The 23167-nt window shown below is 35.5% G+C and overlaps 1 protein-coding gene across 1 annotated transcript in view; it reads left to right on the top strand.

The window, feature by feature from the left end:
* The window catches only part of EML6 (EMAP like 6), a 158450-nt gene that overhangs the window by 95570 nt on the left and 39713 nt on the right, over positions 1 to 23167 (top strand). Inside the window, exons 14-25 of the mRNA XM_064509754.1 lie at positions 1128 to 1246; positions 1916 to 2102; positions 4593 to 4698; positions 10318 to 10411; positions 13068 to 13168; positions 15038 to 15240; positions 16269 to 16380; positions 17139 to 17266; positions 18958 to 19099; positions 20302 to 20454; positions 20717 to 20848; positions 22986 to 23074. Coding sequence (XP_064365824.1) covers positions 1128 to 1246; positions 1916 to 2102; positions 4593 to 4698; positions 10318 to 10411; positions 13068 to 13168; positions 15038 to 15240; positions 16269 to 16380; positions 17139 to 17266; positions 18958 to 19099; positions 20302 to 20454; positions 20717 to 20848; positions 22986 to 23074 — 1566 coding nt within the window. The remainder of the gene's footprint in view (positions 1 to 1127; positions 1247 to 1915; positions 2103 to 4592; positions 4699 to 10317; positions 10412 to 13067; positions 13169 to 15037; positions 15241 to 16268; positions 16381 to 17138; positions 17267 to 18957; positions 19100 to 20301; positions 20455 to 20716; positions 20849 to 22985; positions 23075 to 23167) is intronic.

Below are 23167 nucleotides of genomic sequence, written 5' to 3'. Positions count from 1 at the left end.
ACAGCAATATTTCAGGCAAGTTAATGCATGACAAAGCAACTTAAAATAGGAGCTTTTACAGGAAGTGTGAGACAACCTTAATCATAGGTTGCACTTTGTATTTTATTAGAGGAAATCATTTACAAATGCACATGGAGACTTAAAAATATGACTCCTATTTTGAAAAGTGGGGTTTCTTTTTTTTCAACTTGTAGTAGCTGAAGTACTACAAAGGTTTCTAGTCATTGGGATGCATTAGAAAATGTTAATCCTAATACTATGTTTCATGAGTAGCATCCACTGAGGAGCAAGGGTAAATGGATGAAAACACTCAGGACAGAGTATAATACATATAAGTGACAGGCAAAATATGTCAAGGCTCTACTGACCTACCATTTCAAAAGCTCATCTCAAATTATATGAACATCTGTCTAGTGACAATCCAGTACTCCATCTCTGCAGTCAGATAGATTTATGTGGAATCCTGTGGGAATAGCAATCTCATTGTCCTTTTGCAAAAAAACAAGAAATGTAGATACAAAACTCAAATAATTTAAAGCTGTATTTTAGTGTTATAATGGATTTTGTTTGGTGCCACAGCCAGTTGAAACATCTTTAGCATCGGCACAGAGTTTCTGCATTATTGAAACATTTAAATGTATAATATTTCATGTCTTTAGTATTTTTATAAAGCTATGATTCTATTTGAGGATTCTGGAGACATTTCCAAATCACTTATCTGCTGTTGCTCACTGTATATTTCACCATAAACCCTAGATATAATTAACTCATTACGTTCAGCTTTGAGTATGTATACTGAAGCACCATACAAAGTTAAAAAGATGTGTAGAGATCCAGCCAATACTTAAAATCCTTTTTACAAACTGACACTGGAATCTTCTAGAGTAAGTGCACTCTTCCACTGACGCTCCAGAATACTGTTCTGGGCCACTCACATGTGAGGGGACTTCACTGTCTGGAAAGATTTATTATTGAGTTCTGTAGGTGGGGGATAGTGGCATATGCTGTGTTGCACCTACTGAACATCACAGTAACATATATTAAATTCTAATGGTGAAAAGAAAGCCACTGTTTCATGTATGTAGAAAACTTGAGATATGCGATTAACTTCAACAATTACTCTTTAGGTTTACAAAGAAGACCTACCTCAGCTGAAACAACAAAGTAAAGAGAAAAACCATTCTGTACCCTTCCTTAAAAGAGAGCGAGCACCTGAGGACAGCTTAAAATTGCAGTTTATACATGGGTATAGTAATATTAGATAATACTTTTTTATTTTTTGTCATTGGTAAAGCATCCTAGCAATTTTAATCCATTCATGTCAGAGTGTTCAGCAGAGCATTTTTCACTGCTTACCCACAAATTAATTTAGTTTGTATTTGTAATTTTTGGAATATCAGCCAGACATTTCCCTTACTTTCATTTGTTTTCTTTTTAAGGAAAAAGAGGAAGTTATAATAGTGTAGCAATGTAATAAATAATGCCACAGTGTTACATTTTATAAAATTACCTTTTAAACTAATTGTTGACTACAACTTAGGTTTTTCTGGAGCAAAGATTTTCTGTTAAATTGATTGTGATTGCTATAACTTGTAAAAATGCTTGATAGATTTGTACTGGAAGCCAAGTCCCTTTAAAACTTATCTGGATTTAAGTCTGTGTGAATTTCATGTGCTTTCAGTGAAATGTGTACTAATTTAGGAGTTTGGTGCAAAGGAAACCATGAAGATTCACAAATGCCTGCTCTTAGTGGAAGTAATCTCTCTGCCTGTGTGCTATGATATTTTGGGGACAGCAAGGCTGACACCCCAGCTGTACTCATTTCAAGTCAATGCCCAAATTATTTGCACAATTTGTTACACAAGTACCAGAATATTTTTGAAATGGTATTTAACTTGTTTTGTATTTACTTCAGTTATAGAGGCTATGACTGTCGAAATAACTTGTTCTACACACAAACTGGCGAAGTAGTTTATCATATTGCTGCTGTAGCTGTTGTATATAATAGGCAACAACACACCCAAAGGCTGTATCTTGGTCACGATGATGACATCCTCAGTCTAACCATTCACCCAGTGAAAGACTATGTTGCTACTGGTCAGGTGGGTATTAGAAGTGATGATTTTGGAAAAACACAGAAGTAAATTTCTTCTACAATTTATAATCAAGAAAAATGTGGTTCTCTTTGACTTTTAGTGGGACATTTCCTACTAAATATGGGTAAACTACATATCGTTTCCTGTGTCCCTGCCAAACTGGGAATGTAAGACTGGAAGCAGTTTGCCATCACTATTAAATTATTCCCATGTAACAGAAACACAGGCAGTCTAATGCTGTGGCCTTGCAAAAGTCTTTTATTCATTTTGAATCACTGCTTTCAACTGTAAAATGCAGGAGTTGTATATTATATCTACATCCTATGAATTTTTCAGGTTTCATTAGTCAGTCTCAATATTTTTGTACTGTAGCAGCATTCAGAGAGATAAAGGCTTCTTTATGTTGGGTACTCTACTGATATCCAGTAGACTTTCCTGACTTAAAGAGCCTCTATTTTTAAGTGAAAGCACAGGGGTGACAAGTTAGTCAAGCAAGAGTGAGGAAAGTAAGACAACAGTAAAAATTATTAGGCAGTACAATTTGTCAGAATAGCAAATGTATTAGCAACAGCAATATTAGAAGGCTGTTTATAGGCATCAGAACACAGGTGGATCTTAAGGAGAGATTTCAAAAATGAGCTCTTAGAAATTATAAAGGTAAATTTTCTACATAATGAGGAGTGGCAGGGAAAGTGCTTGGAAGTATTTAAGCAGAGCAGGCCAGTTGCTGTTTAAGACTGAGAATAGCGAAGGAAAAAATAATGGTGTTCTTCAACATGAATTAGCATGTGAACAAAGCAAGGCTAAATCATGAAGGTCCTTAAAAACAGGAAGTGAAAGTTCAAACGAAGCCACTAGAGACACCTAAAATGAAGACTTATTTGGTCAGAATGATGAAGTGGCAGCTTGAATGGATAAGTATCAGTACTGGAAGCCAGCACTGCAGTTGTTATTAATCAAGATAATGGCCTAGCTGGTGATGTCACTGCAGAGAATAATCAGATGCTGCACATTTCTGTTACAAAGAAGCGGTGAGATTTAGATTTAGACTCAGCCTAGCTGTGTGGAAGAGAATAGTGGGCAGCTGAATAAACCATGATGATCACAATCTGAATGACTAAGAGGCAAAAATTGCCCACATTGATGAAAATTAGAGATGGAAGGATAGAGAAGCTAAAGGAGTTTAGGGATGTTGAATTTAAATTGGTGGCTGGAGTTCTGTTAAGAAATATCAGGAGGAAAGAAGATTATTTTTGTTCAGAGGGAGACAAGTCTGGAGTTGATAGGGAGATCGCTTGATACACCAACATAAAAGGGAATTCGATCATTTATGTACATAATCATTCCAAGACAGAGTGTAGATGGAGAAAAACATAGTAAAAAGGACAGTCCTTTCACATGATTAGTCAGGGGGAAAATGAGCAGGACGTGGTAACTGAAATTATCTTAGATGTGTGAGAAAATGTTATGAAAACTACAGGAGGATGACATTTCAAGGTTGGTAGGCTAGATGGCCTTTTGGGATGAGAGAATATGGCTGTTCTTTTGTAGCTTTGAAGGAAGCCAGTAGGTCAAGAAAGATGAGAATACAGCTCTGTGAGCAGGACACTTCCACTTTTTCTGGGAAGGTAGAATTCAGTTTGGGGAGAATATAAATGTGAGAGTCCAGACACCTTTAGAAGTCTGAAGAATGTGAAATATAGGAATATGGAAATATTCCTGGAAAGAGAAAGACTTTCCCTCGGACAGAGGGAAAGCTGAGGTCAAATGTTTGTGTTGGTTCTTTTGATGTGAGGGAGATAAAGAAACCTCACGAAACAGGATATGAGGAAGATAAGGATTATACCCGCTACTGATGGGTATAAGCACAAGGAAACCTTTCAGTGTCAGTGACTGGGGAAAAATGGGAGAGAGAGTGCTATATGTATAGATGCATAGAGTAGAAGGGGGGGGGGTAAGAAAAAAAAGAAGATGAGGGAAAAGGTTATGCCAGCTTTTTTTCTAAGTAAACTAGGGATCCCTGAGGGAAAGGGATGAAAGAAAAGGTGAGGGAGGGTTAAGGAATAAATCAGCAAGAGTGTTTTCTTTTGGAAAACTATCTTTAATGTAGAATTCACACTCCTGTGATCCAGTATACAACATAGAGCCAGGAATGTTTGTTACTACAATTAAGGGAGCAGTGAACTTTGCACGGCATTCTTCATGTGCCTTGCCAAGAGCACAGTTTATCAAAGATCTACAGTCTGATGTGCCTAAAATGAGGAGTTGTGAGTACTCAGCATGGCATCTGTTGGGGAAAGTATCAGTGAGAAAACGGAAAAGAAGACTGAAACTGAAGAAGAGAGAGAAACTCTTCTTATCTTGAAGCAGATAAAATAGAGCAAGTGGAAAAGGAGTTACCTCTGGAGTGTTTTGAAGTTGTGAAAGTGCTAATTACTGGTATTGGTGTGCTTTGAACTTTTATGAGCAAATATTCTGACTAGCCCTCTTATTTAGGTTGGAAGAGATGCTGCTATTCATGTTTGGGACACACAGACACTTAAGTGTTTATCACTGCTCAAAGGCCAGCATCAAAGAGGAGTGTGTGCACTGGATTTTTCAGGTAAGCAGCAACCTATGTTTATCTAAATGATTAATTAAAAAGCAATCCTCATAATGAAATTTTAATTTGAATAGCTATGACTATAGCTTTGTTCTTCATATAAAAGGGCCTTTTTACAACTGAAACAAAATTTACAGAACAGCCTGCTGACAGCTTTTATAAAAACAGTTTGTGTAGCAAAATCAGTCATGGGGCCTTTTCTCAATTGGTCAATAATTGATTTTTGTGATGTCTGCTACATAATACCAAGTGTAATACATAATACCAAGTGCACATTTAAGACTCAATTGGCTGCATACATGGTGGTATAATAATTTTAAAGCAGGCAAAATGATCACTTGAAGTGTGTAAATGAGATGGCAGTGAATCTGTAGACTTGTATAGTTTTTCAAATTTGCTAACAATGCCCACATGCTTCAGTGAGTTTACAGAAGAAGTAAATACAACAGTTGTCTGCTGTTTCTCTTAAATGCCTTTCTGAGATGGATGACCTAAGTTGTCTCAGTTCTCAAAGGGTAATTACTGTATTAAGCACTGAAAAACATCATCCATATGGTGGTTTACATTTTTATAAAAGTATATAAAAGTTTTTAATTAAAAAAATTAGATTTTCTTTTTTTAAGTGTAGGGTAGATGGTTTCCCATCCTTCAGTCTTGCACCATTAATGGTACAATGGTCCAACCTTTGTGCCATTACACATTAAGAGGTAAATACTTTTATATCATAGTAGGGCAAAACCATAGCCATCAGATGGATAGATATCATATCTATCTATCTATCAATCTCTCTCTCTCTGATATATGAATCAGAGAGAAAAAAAGGAATACTGGTAAAGAATCTGCCCTTCACTGCTTGCAGTCTCACTAGGAGGCTAAATCCCATTTTCAAAGGTGACTTGAACAGTTAGTCTCAGCAGAGCATAACTCACTTTTGAAACCAGCATAAAAGTTACTTGGATGTTTTGAAAATTTTTACCCATAGCCACTGTATTCTCACAAAAGAGCCACATCTAACATAAGATTTCAACAGAGACTGCAGTGCTTCTTTTTAGCCATCTGGACATCCAGTAAATTTTGAGACTACCTGTATGGTTCCTGGAATGCTGCGTACTATTAGATTAAATCTTTATGGAAGGTTAAGTGAAGCTATCTTTAATTCCTGCATGCTACTAATCATGATAGGTTCTAAACTGCTCAGTTTGATGAGAGTGGGGCACAACTGGAAATGCACAGTAATACAGTCATAGTAACTTGAATACTTCAAAGTCTTCAAACAGTTCTTCCCTTTAGAAATGTGGTAAGAATTCATTATGCTCTTGATCACATTTATGAGAGAGGACTATATGTAGAAAGTTTTCTTTCCACAAAAGTAAGTCTATGGAACTGACTCATATTGCAGTATCAGAAGAGGAGCCTTGTGTTCATCCAAGAGCTGGAATTCAAATTTGAGATTGCTGATCCACTGTCTGTGGTGTGTAACCTAGCCCTGAAAGTAGATTTGGTACCAGAAGAAGGGAAAATGGATGAGGATGATCTGATTGACATAGTATATGTAGATGTTCAAAAATTTTTTCATTAAGATCACTAGTCGGACAAACGTTCATATATTTAGAACATACTTCATGTTTTATATTTTCAATGAAAAATAGATTCCTCTACAGATAGTTACCCTCTGTGTATTAGAATCCATGTACCTTTATAAAAACATAAAGCAAAAGCTGGACATCTCTGTGGACATACTTTGTCGACATAGATTTGTATATAAATATTAAAACTCTCATTTTATGTAACAATCATGGGCATCATTATAGCATTGCTTTAGGCCCTGATCCTGAGAATATGCATATTGAAGTGTATGACTTTTCCATTTCCTAGGTAACTGGCTTTAGTTATGGCCCTTAGCACTGACAGGAACAGACAGGTGTGCCAATATGCACCTAACTACAGGACCAGAGTGCTAGTTTGGTCCTGTGTAGGCAGTTTTCGTTGTTTTAATGATAGATACTCCTAAATTAGTTTCAGGTCCCACTGCTTGAAGCTTAAAAAAGAAAACCCAAAACCAGATACCTTCTTTGGCTAACAAGTCCTTGATCCACATACTGGTGGCTGACTCAGTACTATCTTTTCTCTCTGCTCTTATTCACTTTCCAAAGCATCTGCTATTGCCCAGTACTGAAGACAGCATAACAGGCTGGATCACTTTTGTAGGACCATTCTGATGATCTCATGGTTCTAAGCTTATAATTGCATACATGCAATGTTTGGTTGTGCCCTCTGGTGGCTAGTTTAACATCTATAATTTTGGATATTAATCAGAATGTTTAGCATATAATAGTGCATAAAATCACTGTTCAAGTTAACAAAGTTTAAATTGTATTGCTATTAAAAAAAAAATTGTCAACCATGTTCCCTTTTCCATAATTGATTTACCCCTGAAAATAATTGTTGACAAAATATACAAATATATCTCCTTAAAGAAATAGTACATATTACTGCATATTTATCTTTCATATCAGCTACCTATTTTATTCTACTACAACTACCATAGAGTAGTCTATTCTTACTGTCTCCTTTTATTTTCTTTCTTTTCTCATTAACTTTTTGTGTCTCCTTGTTTGTATCTTTATTTTCATTATTTTTCTATAAACTCAGTTTTGGTTTCCTATCTCGTATTTAGACTTCATCTTTTCCTACCTACTTATACTCCTTCCATCTAGACCTGTTTCATTCAACTCCAAACTCTTTTCCTCTCTCTGCTGCATGAAGTCCCCATTTTCCTTCTTGACTTGCTTCTCTTAGAACTCAGTCCTGTAAGATGCTGAATACTGTGACGCCAGTCCAGCTATAACTATGAGGGCCTATTCAGCCTTATGAGCTCTGAAGTAGCCCCAGTGGAGTCATTTATGCCAGTGGCACTCTTTCTGTTCCTGGAGTTAAATATGCTTAAGCATGGAGCCCTCAACATCTATTAACTGCTGCAAGATGTAACATTCTAAATCATTGCGTTCATTCACACCTGTTTCCTCCACCTTTATCTTTTCATCAGTAAAAAAATCAGGAAATCAGCTCCTGCTCCAGTTTATAAAGTTCTAATCTCTTATCAGATACTTCAGCAATTATAGTATAGTTTTTATAAAAATTTCATGAAAGTAACTTGTCTCTTAAAGATTGTTAACAATGGTCTTGTTTATCCTCATTCCACACACATAACAAGGACTCCAAAATATGTTCAAATTCTGTATGAAATTTTGTTCTTGCTTTTTTCCCCCCTCATTATCAGTATTGCTGTTTCTTTCCTGCAGTAGAAGAGATGATAGCACTTAATTTTAGCCTTGTAACATTCCATCTTATTTATAGATTCATTACATTTACTATTAACTTTAACCCTTCATATCATTATCCAATAATTAATTCTTTTCACCATTTCAAAAGAAACATCATCTGATCATAAATATTTCAAATAAAGTGTAACATACTTTTGGAGTACATGGATGTTATGAAGTTGACTTTCATTGTCTTGTTTAATCAAATATATGCCTACATACCGGAATTTTTTGTGTCTGCCTTTGGGAAAGGTCAATTGTTTGATAAGGAATAAGAATATAACCAAAACTTAATAAGTCAGATATACAAGCGTAATGCAAGATGATAAAGTCAAAAGAACACATTTTCTAGACAAGAACAGCACATCTGGTAATGATCTAGTTATAAAATTAAGCAAAACATCTCGTTACTATCTATAACAAAACCCATTCGTCCATGATAAACGCAATGCAATATTTAGAGTCATTTCAATTAAAAAGAGGAAACACAGGTCATGGATAAGAACAGTGCTCTGTTAGTGAGATCTCTGGATTCCAGTCTGAAAGGTCATCACTTAACAAGTATACATCTTGGTGCTAAGTACTGCAATATGAATCCTTGTGAATAGAACTTTCAGCATGTATAGACTTCAGTCATCTTAAGAGGGTAGGCAGGCTGATTGTGTTTCTCAGTTCAGGTCTGCTGCCCACTTTAGAAACTGAAGGCCATCAGTGAATCTGAATCCTAATCTCTCAGAGTATTTGTTCCTTTTCTGGCAAATGTTCTGTCTCAGCAGATGAATAATTAGACTAAAAATGCATCAAGAATTTAATGTGAGGAATATTTGACTCCCATGAATATGTGGTTAAGATAGTTATATAGGTATCTTAGTTAGAATATATTTTTAAATATAATCTATTTTTCTAGTCTAATTATGGCTAGCTGTATCAGCAAATATAGCTTGTGGAAGAAGACTTTGCCAATGGCTAGAAAGAGGGGAGTGGACAGGCATTTTACTGTCAAAAGATGAGTTTGGTTTTTGCAGTTTAACTAAATTTAAACATGCTGCTTAAGCACATTCATTACTATGGGTCAAATTCAGTAAACAGCTTGAGTCTATACCAATTCTGTCTATTTTTTAGTCACCAAGCCAAAACTCAGGTTTTTATATGGCTGTACTGAGAAAAACAAAGATAAAATCATTAACAGTTTGTTGCCCAGCATTAAGACTCACATTGCCCTGAACATCTCTACTTTGCCCCAGATTCATCAGGCTGCTCATTGGTTGCTCTGACTGGTTTATTCCTGCTTCTGTGCGTTCTTTTCAGTGAATTCATCCTCAATATGTTTCATCTCCATCTTTAGGTCCCTCTTAAACATTCACATATGTCATGTTACTTGAAGTAAAATTAACAGATTAATATAATGAAAGCTTTTAATTTCTTAGTCCCAAACTTTGTTCATTTTGTAGTTCATCTGCATTTGAATTCTCCTTTAAGGCATATGGAAAACTTTCTGCACATCCTGCGTGATATCAATAAATAAATAATAAAAATAATAAACTTCAAAACAATTGAATGATACAATGGATGTGTGAGCAGTCAAATGCTCTAGGTCGTTTGTTCCACAGATCTTTCTTTCATGAAAAAAAGTGATTGTCCTGTGCTTTCCTGACAATATTTTTAGTTTTATTTTAAAGGTTTGTTTCTATATGTTGCACATGTACCCATATAGCTTTGCAGATAGGATTATAGGATAGGGATATCAACAAAGATCTAGTATAAGGCAACATTTTTCTCTTACTATTTAGATATATTACTTGGAAACAAATCCATTTCCCAAATCATAGTCTGATAACCAAATGTATGTATAAGAGTTCTAGATAGTTAACGAAGTTGAATTTTCCTCCATATCTGTTCCTCAGAACATTATTGGAGATATTACATATCACTTTGCTCAGATCAGCTGACCCATGAAGTAATCGTGCATTTAATATGCTGTGAAATCTGTCTTCTATGGTCAAAAGACTGAATCCTCTATTTAGGTATATGGCTTTGCATGTTTCCCAAAAGGCACCCTCAGCCTCTGCACAGTATAACTACACTTTTTCTACATTCAGCTCCCCACCACCGCTGTAGATAAAGAATCACCTTTCTGTGTATAGGTACTATGTCTCTTTCACGTTCTAAAATATCCAGCTTCATTTATAATGCATCATTTGAAATTCAGTGTACAGTATGTTTGTTGTGTTCACTACCTGTTATAATTTCATTTAAAGACCTAGCACTTTTAACATTAAGTATTGCTTTTGTACAGCTGATGGGAAATGTTTGGCATCTGTTGGGTTAGATGATACTCATGCCATTGTGTTTTGGGATTGGAAAAAAGGAGAAAAGCTAGCAACAACCAGGTAAGAATACAACTCGGTATGAATGTGCCCTGTTATTACATTTTTCTGAATAATGTCATCCACACCTCTTACTTTGCTTGTAGGAATAAACAGAAGACATATCTGAAAACAGTACAGTGTTTCAGAGCTATATATCCATATTAAAAATTCTGGGATCTGCTGCTAATTATTTGGATCCTGTGAACTGTTTCTACCAGGAGTTCCCTAGCCATTCTGTTGAGATAGCAACATTGATATTATTTCTCACTTAATAATGTTAAAGCTCAGTTAATACTTTCTCCCACTTTTATTTCCTGATTCAGGGCATAAGTCATCAGAGTTGTCATATTTTCCCTTATGCACTCAATGATATCGTGGGTTACATCAGTGTACATCTGCTGCTTACTCTTCTATAAAGAAAAAATACTCCCTCTAATATAAATAGATTCTTCAAGATCTATTGATTTTGCCTTCCTTCTGAATCAGTTTTTTCTGAAATATTTGCTCTGGCATTTTCTAACAGAAAGCTTGACTATTAACTAATGGGTGCTGAAGGAGCTTTTGCTTTTGCTTTTTGCAATTGCTTGAAGAGACCAATGTTGGGAAAATGATTTGGTTATAGTTTGCATGTTTGACTTTTTCTCTTCTAAAATATTTAATTGCAGCAGTTTATTTGTATTAAACTAGTTGTATATGTGAGAAGATTCAAACTGTTTGGGAATCTCGTTTGTGTCTTACTCTCAGGCAAATCAAAAGTAACTCTCAGATCAAGATGCTTAAATTGTGTAGAACCAATGTACGCATGGCCTTATGTACCAAAGAGGCAAGGAGTTCATTTCATCTACTGTCTGCAACTATGCAACATTTAGCATTTGTCAGCTAAAATTGTTAATATTAATAAAACACATACTGAGTTTCTTTTGCTGTCTTTTCATGCCTTGCATGCTGACACAGTGCTGGTCATACTTGATCCTAGTATTTTGTACTAGTGGACAGCAATCCCTAGGGGAGCTGAGGGGGGTATTGTCAAATTTGTTTATGATCTAAATCAGTGAACATCATGCTGTTCTACTTTCTTCATTCTGTAAAGGCAAATGTTCTCTGTCAGTCCCTTGGAACACAAAAACTATACAGGCTTGCTGTTATCGTGGATGTATTTTTCAGGCTTACTGGAATGGGAAATTGGGGTGCGAGTGTATGCCATACAATGTAGATCTCATGCCTCAGCACTGTTCATGCCCCTCAGCAAATCCATACTAGCTTCTCTGAAGGCTCTCAAGCATGGTCAAGCAGCAGGTTGAAGGCAAGACATGCCGTTTGTCAGCCTGTAACCTCCTTCTAACCCCCTTTCTGCCCACAGCCCAAACCTCTCCCTGTCCCATGGCCAAACATGGAATTATAGATCTAAAATGAAGGCATCCCATATCAGGTGGCAGAGGCACTTGTAGCTGTGTGTCAGTGCACTGCCTCAGATGGCCAGGGCTGCTAACTCGTCCTAGCGTATGGGCAGACGTACACTTGCTGTTTTGCAAGGAACACCTGCACCAGGATGCAATTAACTTGATTTTGGACTCATGACAGGCACATTACGATTGTGTGACAGAAGCAATATGCCCTGCCTGAACTGAAAGGCTGAGCATCATTATAGTAAAGTAGAAGAACAGGAAAAGGAGGAATAGCAAAAAGCTGTACTTCAGATGTCAAAGGTATAAAGTGTATTTTGGCTAGACTGATTCACCAAAAGAGAATGCTAAAACCAAGGGGATTATCAGAATCATGCGGCTTTTCAGATCTGCTAAATCTGGCAGATAAAAGTGACATGGTCACACTATAAAACCTGAGAATTCCAGATTTACAGTGTTGACAGAAAAGGTAGTAATTTTTACTTTTGATTTTTTATAAAACACTGAAATAGAAATAATTACTACTTTGCATCTGAGAATGTTTCTTGCAATAATGAAACTTAAACTTACAAATTCCCATAAGGACATACTCTAAGAAGTGTAACTTTGATTACCTGAGAAGTACATTTGAAGGTGCACATGCTGCTGAACAAACTCTTTTCTAAATTACCATTTTAAAATTCATTATTTTAATTATCGTCTTAAAGCACAGTTGCTTAGAGCCTTCACAGTTTTTCTTGACAGAATATTTTAAATATTTATAAATGGAGTTCTTATCTAGTTAAATATTTATTTTGCCCTTTATACCTTGCCTTAATAGCACTGACCTTTGCTGCCTTCCCTTCAGGATGGCTTAACTGAACTGAAATTCAGTGGGAAACAACTTTTATTCACCTCCTTTCTGTAGTCTAATTCATATACTACGTATGCTCAAGTACGTTCTGCCAACTCGGTGGGTCGGACTCCCAAGGCTAAACTCTTTCAGATTGGAAATATGGCTCAGCCTCTTTTTGTTAGACAGGGTAATGATGACAGAGCTAATGTAGGCATAGCCTCTGTGATTGGTCTGCCAATCCTCATATTATTATAGAGCCGTAAAGAGCCATATTTGCACCAGCAATATGACATATGCTGTCATTAGTTTCTCATTGTTAATGTTATACCCAAAAGACTGTGTCTGATAAGTCCAATACCATGGCATGCCTACTTAAAAAAAATGTTTTAAATGTTAAGTGATCCCTTACCATGCTTTTTAATTATTATTTTTATTACAGGGGTCATAAAGATAAAATATTTGTAGTGAAGTGTAATCCACATCATATAGACAAACTAGTCACAGCTGGGATGAAGCACATCAAATTTTGGCAGCAAACAGGTACTGTACTGAGTATTTTCTATTTAATTTATTTGAGGATTTATCTCTCTCTAATACAGGGACATCATGTTCTCAGTTTAAAAATTTGTTGTATTTGTAAAGGAATTTTCTGGCTATCAAAATACTAAAAGGGTCAAAACCTACTTCTCATTCAGCAAATGTCGCTATATTCCTTTCTCTCTGGAAGTCATTTCCAGAGAATTGTTTTATTAACTCTAGTCATAATGTTAAGGATTTCCCCTGAATAAGCATCCCGGGCTCTCAGAAAACATGCATTCCTGTGACTCACTCAAGCAGATTATGAGCCTTATTGTGAAAAAGCAAGCTAAGAATTTTAGGGGCCCCTGGCAGGACTGTCAAAAAAGGGAGTGCTTGAACTTCAGGTACTGATACAACACTTCAGTAATCCTTCGATTTTCAAGATAGAGCTTTTTTTAGTCACCAGAGAGGTACGGAAGCACATGGTTCAAGCTGCCAGAATGGAAAGATGGGTTTGAAAACAGAGCTTAAAATACTTCCTTGAGCAAAACAAAAAAGAAATAAAGGACCAGATATTTTGCAGAATTCAGTTACAGTAATTTATCTGATGGGCTAAAAATCATGATGTGAGATCACAAGAATCAAGATATTAAGATTTTCATATAATACCAGAATTTTCATTTCTAAATAATGAAAAATGAAACATGTATTTTCCATTATTTAAGAACAATTTAAGGTTCTGAAAACTAATAAGCAAAACGTTCAGGATAAGAATGTTGCTGTAAGTCTAGACTGTTCTGTCATACTGAGAAAGATAGCAGTGTTGGTTTCTAAGTATGTTTTTTCTTCAGGATTGGATTTTTTCTTCATGACTATTAATCCTATACGCACTACAGGAGTACTGGATAAGAAGGTCTCAGAAAGCATCTTCTGTGTAAAATTCAGCAAAGGTAGTCAGTACAGGGGCAGCTAAAAATAAAACTCAAGATGACTCATGATTAGATAGTTTTAAGCATTTCCCGTACTTACACTGTACTGTGTTCAAGTGGTCCAGATGCCCTCAGATTAAAAATTACAGATTTTTTTCTGCATTTTTTAATTACATTCAGGGTATTTTTGTTGTAATTAAATATACTTGCATTGCTGTTTGCCAAATTCTCTTACACTCATTTGCATTAAGCAGTAGCTTACTCCAAGAATAATCTCTTTGGAAACGGATATATTTTGATATATGTTTTGCTCAGTAGAATTGAGAAGGTCGGTCTGGTGTAAATACAGAATACATGATGACTGAAGTAAGAGGACCACTTTTTATACTATTGTGGTACTAGAATTTATATTTCTGTCTAAATGCATTCAATTTAATGTGCGCATACGGCTACTTCCTGCTTTCCGCACCAAAGCAAAGCAAGTGGATGTGACCCAGTATGGTTCTCTGGCAATCCAAATAGGATCAAATCCTGCCATTCATTCTGCAAAACTGCTGTCAAGTTGTCACGTTGACAACGGAGAACTAATACAAACCTCTGATATCTTTTGTGTAATTGTGGTCACTTCTGAAGAGAAAAAGAGAGGTTAGCAGGCTGTTCTATGCAGAAAAAATGTTCTGCTAGACATTGTGTTTGTTCTTCTGTACAGTTCCTCACCAAAATTCGTCAGCTGCTTGGAAATAATAGTCTGAAAAATACAGCCTGTGCTGCTCTAAGACTGTCATTACTAGATTGACTTTCCTATATTATGTTTTTCCCTTGTGCACTGTATTTTCAGTACTTCTGTTATCTGCTGCATCTTAGGAAATAACAGGAGATGATGGGGTCAAGATATTTGTCTTTTAAAGCATTGTGGCTACAAACCGACATATAAAAATACTTACTTTTGTTTATATTGCAGGTGGAGGCTTTACATCAAAGCGAGGAACATTTGGAAATACTGGAAAATTGGAAACTATGATGAGTGTCTCATATGGGCGAATAGAAGATCTAGTTTTCTCTGGAGCTGCTACTGGAGACATTTATATCTGGAAGGATACTCTGTTGCTTAAGACAGTGAAAGCCCATGATGGACCTGTATTTGCAATGCATGCATTGGATAAGGTATTTATCATCTTATGTGATCCATTCATCTTCACCATTTTTGTTGCAATGTTGGGTTTTAGAGGTGTATAGCCATATCATGAATCTCCCAATCAAGTTATTCAGGTTTTGTACATGTGCATGCAAGCAATACATTGTTCTACATTATAATAACATTGGAAGTCCATTAGTAAACAAGACCATAACATAAAAACAAGGTGCACTGAATGAAACTGAATGTGACTAATAACACAAAATGAACATTAATGAGTTGTGATATTTAGTAAGTGTGTATTCCTAAGCACATGAGTGATATCATCACATATGAAGTCTGGGGTTAAGTTTTTCCACTGGAAATGCACTGGCAATTTGATGACAATGGAATGTCAGTTTCAACTTTAAAATTATAGCTTAAGAAGAAGAAGATTAGCGATAAACATTAAGGTTGGATCCCTTTGCCTCAATCCTTTCTGATTCTAATGGATTGCTCCTAGTTTTTCATGCAATTTTTCTATATGATCTTGGCACTCCATTTTCTAGACATCCTCCTCACTTACATTATTGTTGGCTTGTGATTTATGCTGTGTTTTGCACTCACTTGGCACTGATGAAAAGAATCTACCAAGGGAATTAATCAAATAATCAGTCCCAATCTATTATGAGAGCTAAGTTTAAAACATCTGTTAAGTTAGTTGAAATTGGAATATCTGCAGAAGCTGATGCAGCTAACTATTGTCACTTCTAAGGATGATGCATGTACTTTTCCATAGCTTATTTCCATATGCAGAAAAATGTTGTTGTCCAAAATTACTATTTACAGTAGTATGCACTCTATTTGGTTATAGATCTTTATAAGATAAAACCCTACAAAAACATCTTTCTAAATCTTCTCCTCTTATAGTTTTGCATCATAGGAATAGGCTCCAATATGAATTGGGCACAAGAGCAAAGCATGCAGAGGAATTTATACTACATTTGGACATGTCTTTTTATATCTTATCTTGAGAGTGTTGGTGTTTATACATGGTTTTCATACTATGATCATACAGGGTTTTGTAACTGGTGGAAAAGATGGAATTGTGGCACTTTGGGATGATATGTTTGAAAGATGTCTGAAGACCTACGCTATTAAAAGAGCTGCACTATCTGCTAGTTCTAAAGGTATTATTTTTTCAGTGTGTTTTAATGAGGACTATATGAATAAAGGTTGGTAAAGCGGCACTAATAGGTGTCAAAATCTTACCAAAACACACAGGGAACAGTACTATACTATTTATTACTCTGTGCTGGAATTGTTCTGCTTTGATTGATACAACTTGTATTTCACACATTCTTTATCGTTTTACAGTTTGTTCTGCTATTTCCTTTTCTATTCCCTGATATTTGGCTTTGTTTTCAGTAAAGAAATGGTTTTCTAGAGAAAGGTCACAAGCCTGTTGGTTTGTCTGTTCCAAAATCTGTTCTGTGTTTAGCAACTAGCTTCCTCAAGAGGCCAAATTTCCTGCAGTAAGAGTAGGGGCCCTATGATTTGGAAAGACCTGTTGAATTGTACTTCCTCTATAGTGGATTATTATCAGGCATCAGTGTGGAAGTTTGTAAAGCAATGTCCACAGATAATCACAGAATTAATATGGACATTATGCTTCTGAGCCCCTTACACACAGTCACTCTTAAAACAGTAAAATATCAATCTTTGCATTTCCACAGTCCAGAATAGCACAAGCTCCCCTCCTTTGAACTATTAATTAAATCCATGGATTAACTAGCAGTTTTATTAGGCAAATATGCCTGATGATTAAAATGTCTCAATCTTAAAAGATTTTAATCATAATTGAAAGAAGATGTATAAGTAACAGGTGATATAAGGCTCTGTTTGGTTTTGCAATAAAACTTGAAATGAATATCTTTGTATTCCTTAGGTTTACTTCTAGAAGACAATCCTTCCATTCGAGCCATCAGTCTAGGACATGGGCATATACTAGTGGGAACTAAAAATGGAGAGATACTTGAAATTGATAAAAGTGGTCCTATGACTCTACTTGTTCAGGTACAATACTGATCTTCTGTATCAAAATATTCACTGTAAGAGAACAAGGCATTCTGGGATTTCTGCAGTCATTTTCTTTCTGTTTTCATTAATCTTGTTGGCCACCGCTCCTTTCCCTGCTCAGACAGAGGTTGGAGCTTTTTTATAAAAATGTCTTTGAGATTCACTATGGATTATGGAATTCTGAAGGCAAAATGAAGAGTCCACTGAGTTCAAATGCTGTTCAGACTTTTTATGAACTTTTTAGACTTTTTAGTTTAGGAGCCAGTATAAGAATGAAAAGTAAAGAGTAGAGCTAATGCAGTTTATTTTATTTTGACAGTGTGGTTCCACTTATTTGCTTTTACTGAAATAATGTAGCATAGTCTGAAGGATCCTATATATTTCTTTGTGAAAAATGATTTTAGACTTGTGACACCTTTCTGCGGTGACATGCAATTGGCATTGCATCTGTTGCACAGCATAGAGAGATCTCTGTTTGCAACACATGAAGGATTTTGTGAAGGTCGGTTAGCAAAATTCTCATGTGTATGTCCACTGATGTATTTGATGTTGCTTTGTTTTAGTATCTTTAATAATCCTGCTGTCTGTGTGTAGAAAACAGTATGTATCTTTCACTGAGTTATAATTTGTTACATTTTTACTTTTCATTTTCTGTAACTGACTAAATTAATGTAAATTGTTTTATAGAAAAATATTGTGTCTTATCTTTGATATTATTGTTTCCAATCAGTTCTAATCACATAAAGTAGTCTTTCAGATTTGTATTGCTTCCATGGTAGCCATAGTAACCAAAGATGTGAAAAGATGTATTCTGTATTTTATTTTTAACTTGTTAACTATCTTGGAATTGCAAGCTAATCCTCATATATTTCCCTTCACATGAGTAGTGAGGTGGTGTGATAGTAAAATTACCTTAAAATTACCTGATTGCTCCGAGTAGTCTGATAATGAGGAGATGGGAGGTACCTGCTTCTGCATAATGCAGTTATGTACAGAGAAGTTTTGTCATTGTCAGCCAGATAAAATTACACACTTGCATGCATCAACTTGGGAAAAAATAGAAAATATATAAGATGTAATCAAGATGACCTGACAGTTCCCTCCTTTTTGTTTTAATGGAATTTTTCCAACTCAAAAATAGATGTCAGTTACCAAACTGGAATCTAAAATTTAAGATGAGTTAACCTTGAAATGCAATGCCTGGAAGCTGTATGCAAGTGAAGGGAATCTAGAGATAGTAACAAGAGTAATAAAAAACCTTGAAAACTGAGTTCTGAGGAAAAATTAAAAGAACTAAATATGTGGACCTTGGCCAAACAAGCTCTCCAGAATGTTAAAAAATTGTTTAAACCTTGCAGACAGATTAGCCCATATAGGGACTTCAGAATAAGGTCCTGGCTTGGATGTAACTGTTTCCTGTACATTCATTTCAGGTCTGGGAGAGAGACCTTGTGTATAACAAGGATTACAGCTAGTATTAGTGGATGAAACTAAGAAAAAGTGTATTTCAGATGGTTACTAGAGGAAAGAGACAAGATGTTCAGGTCTCTTTGAATGTGGAAATCTTTGGGAGGAGATAGGGAAGGCTTTATTGCCTGAGATATGTAAAAGGAGATAGGGCAAGTGCTATAACATATTATATAATCCAAAATACATTATTTTCTCCTACATTAAATTGTTTTCTTTAGGGACATATGGAAGGAGAAGTCTGGGGCTTGGCAGCTCATCCTCTCTTACCTGTCTGTGCAACAGTGAGTGACGATAAAACACTACGAATCTGGGAACTTTCTTCCCAGCACCGCATGCTGGCGGTGAGGAAACTCAAAAAAGGTAATCCTCATTTGGCCATCTACCATGATAGTAATGATACTGCTGTCTATGACAGTTCCATCTTTGCTCTCAGTGCACATCAGAAGCATTAATTAGGTAGGAAGGGGACATACTTACTAAGAAATTGGAGGCATAGGAAGTAAATTGTCCTTGGCATGTGTCAAGTCTATGACAAGAGTGGAAAAAAAAATTATAATCCATTGTAATGAATAACAATAAAATGAACTTTAATCTATTTTCCTGTGACTCCAAGGGGAATGATTTTACTTCAGAATCATTTTCCATTCTAAGAATATTTAAAACCAGCATATTTGTTGCTGACATTAAAAAGTTTCCTTACAAAGACAAAAGTAAACTTTTCTACTTGTTAAGCAAAGTTAGCATTCAGTGGCAGTATGAATGTTATGTGTTATATCAACTTCTCTGAAAATGACCAGTTGTCCTCCCCTCTTTTCTGTGTAAAAGTAGATGAGCCATGTTGAAATGTTGCCTTCTCAGAATTACTCTTATTTCAGTTACTCATTCATATCCTTCAGGAAATTTTATGGTGTAAATTGAACACGTTTCGCTATCAGTGACAGATCCAGAGCACAGGAACTGTAACTGGCTGAGGAAAAACAGAGTCAAATGCTTTGGAGAGGTGAACTCAGGAATGGATGATAATAGCTCCATGAGAGGGTGTAGTCAGAAATATTGTTGGGCAAAAAAGTAAGTGGAGGAAGTGTAGTACCTGTCTGTGTTAAACATACTCCACCTGAAAGGAACCATTATGCTATCATATAGCAAAGGAGCTTTCAGTCATACAATGTAGTGTCTCTTAAAGATGTATAGTTATGCTGCTTATGATGGGTCTTTGAATTTTTCAGCTGGACTCCCTTTCTTTACATTTTCTTTTTTGATGTTTCTATGGTTGTTGTATTTACAGCGTTGTTGGAAGGTGGTGTTTGTGCCTAGACCCACTTCAAGATGGATCAAATCACCATTGTCATCTCAAGAACAGCCAGAGAGTACATTCCTATTTAAATCGATTAAAATATTATCCACAGCCCTCCTATCACATAGTGTATTTGCTTTAATAAATAACAAATCTATTTTAAAAAGTATATATTTGATGCAAAAACCTTTCAGTTGCAGTTCATTGATGGTTTTCTCGATCCCAAGTTCATAAACTGTAAGGTACTCCTTTTCATGTTCTTTTGTAGGTGGAAGATGCTGTGCCTTTTCTCCTGATGGGAAAGCCTTGGCTGTAGGGTTGAATGACGGAAGTTTTCTAGTGGTAAATGCTGACACTGTTGAAGATATGGTCTCTTTCCACCACAGAAAGGAAATGATCTCAGATATAAAGTTTTCACGAGGTATAATCAGATGATAAAATGTAAGGGCAATGTTTATCTTGAAATTTTTCTCCTCTAGACAGAAGATTGAATGTTCAGAAGACAGATTGATCTTATGTGTGCGCCATGGCTTTATAGTTTATACAGTTTTCAGTTCTGTATGGCTGTACAGCCTAGTATAATGAGGCCTACCCTTAATTGGGGCCTTGGGGTTATTACAGTAATAAAAATGCATAATAATAATATGTACAGTTTTGATAACCTCAATGTCTCTTTTTTACAGAATCAGGAAAATACCTGGCTGTGGCTTCCCATGATAATTTTGTAGATATTTACAATGTGCTTACCAGCAAAAGAGTTGGCATTTGTAAAGGTGCATCTAGCTATATCACACACATTGACTGGGACTCAAGAGGTAAAATGTTTGACCAGATGTACAAATTGAAAATGCCTATAAAAGGAAATATCAGACAACTTTTCTTGCACCAGTTATTAAGAAAAACTGTAAATACTGATGTAAATGCTTCTTCAACATCAAGCACCATATGGGTTCACTGCAATTACATTTGTTGGTGGAATTCATCCTCACTTGTAGCATTTGTACCAGAGTACATGGTACTTTGCTGTGAAAACACATGGCTAAAATGTCACTTACGGGCATAATACCGCTTTTCTTTGCCCTGTTCTTTTGTAGTTTTGTAGTATGTGGCACATTTTTCTTTTTCACCTTTTATGTCCAGTTTTCTTTCTTCTTTGCTGAGCATTACATGGCAATCACTGCAATGAAGTTAGAGTCAGAACTAATTAAATTTGACAGGATTGATGGTGATCTCATGCGAATAAGCCTTCCTGGACCTAATACAATTCTGTATAGAACTACCTGTGTGTTTGAGCATCACTAGTTTGCTAGTCCCAAAGTGTAGTGAAAGCTCACTTGTAGTAGCTACACATCTTTCAGGAGCTGTTGAGATTTGGGTGCCATTTCTGAGCTAGTAAGTCTGAGCTGGCACTGTGTGCTTGCTTAAAACCTTGATAATCTAACTACTGATAATTGCTCACATAATAATAGCAATTTGTCTGATAAGACTTATATACCTGTAGTGGCCATTTCTTAGATATGTTACATATACAGATACAAAGTACAAGAAAGTTGAAAGTTCTTTGTGTCCTTAAGGATATTTATTATAATGATATTTAATTTAATATTTAATTATATTTATTACATTTGGAGACGATATGTCTGTTAAGATTTTTCATAAAAAATGACAACTACTTTTCCATTGTCATTATTTTATTCCCTATTTTCTGATAGTTCTTAGAAGATGAGGACAATATTCCTTCCCTTTATACTGTTTGCATTTTTCCTGGGATACATGTTCATTTCTTCCCTTCACCTTTGTCTTAGTAATAGCCATAAGGGCAGCAGATTCTATAGAAAATATTTTCTGTACAGTAACTGGTTGTTTTTCTCCTCAACAACAAAATAGCATGTTGTAAATAGTAGATAATAATGGAATAGATAGATGAGCATTGCAGTTATTGGTGGTGCTCTGAAACTCTTGAAACTATAGTAAATAAACTTGTAATGTAATGGATTAATGGATTAAATTGTATGACCTGTGTTATAGAAGTAAGATAGGAAGGCCATTTTACTCCTGTAGTGCCATGTTGCATTCTTGGTCATCAGTGATTCCCACAGACTGAATATAGCTCACGGAACAAAGGGCTCGATGCCCAGCCAAAGTAGAGCAGCAGCGACTGCCCTAATTCATAGCAATTGGTAATCTAATCTAGTGTTTCACAGTAAATGAATGCTTTCCCTGGAGTTATACAGTTTAGATATTGCAGCACTGATCCTATAATAAATCCCAAAATTATTTCTTAAACTAGTATAGTTGTTGTTACAATTTGAAAAATTGAGAAAATACCTTTAATTTTTGGTGAGATTTATAAGGAAGGTATTTATATCAAATATTGCAAAACTGAATTTGACAGCATTTTTGCTTCTTCACTTTGTGCACAAATACTTGCTAAAATACCATCAGTCCCATACCAAGTTATCTATTTGCTATCATAGTATTTGTATGGGACTATTAAAGTTCATATTCAAAAATAGTTTGTTGTATAGCTGCCTAACTATATGCTAGTTTGGCAGCACTAAAGAGACGGCAACCTACAATATTTTTCACTTATTGCAGACCTGTCTTGCAAAATTGTCATGAAAATTAATAGTGCAGATATGAAATCTGTTTTACTTTTCATTATCATGATCATGAAAACACAAAATATTACTCATCAAAAGAAGTTATTTGCTGCAAGACAGTAATTTTTCAAGAATGTTGGGTGGTATTTAAAATATTACTTCTGTAGTGAATGAAGAGTATAGGATTCTCAAGAGAGTAATTCTAAGTATCTGTCTGCTTTTTCTCTAAATAACTCTGGATGATAATTTCTCAGCTTACCTCCATGCATCTCTTCATTCAATAAAAAGAAAGTTCATAATATTCATAATAATGAATAAGATTCATAATAAACTCTTATTTCATATCCAGGAAAGTTATTGCAAGTCAATTCTGGTGCCAAAGAACAACTATTTTTTGAAGCACCAAGGGGGAAAAGGCATATTATAAGAATTGCTGAGGTACGAATTATGCTTACTGGATTTTTTATTGTAAAAGTTATTTTCCTATTTTGTTGGAAATTAGCATATTCTGTCTTCGAATGGTATTTTTTC

The sequence above is a fragment of the Dromaius novaehollandiae genome, chromosome 3 (assembly GCF_036370855.1).
Source record: "Dromaius novaehollandiae isolate bDroNov1 chromosome 3, bDroNov1.hap1, whole genome shotgun sequence".
Lineage (NCBI taxonomy): Eukaryota > Metazoa > Chordata > Aves > Casuariiformes > Dromaiidae > Dromaius > Dromaius novaehollandiae.
The sequence above is the reverse complement of the archived record's forward strand: the minus strand, read 5'-3'. Positions and strand labels throughout refer to the sequence as shown.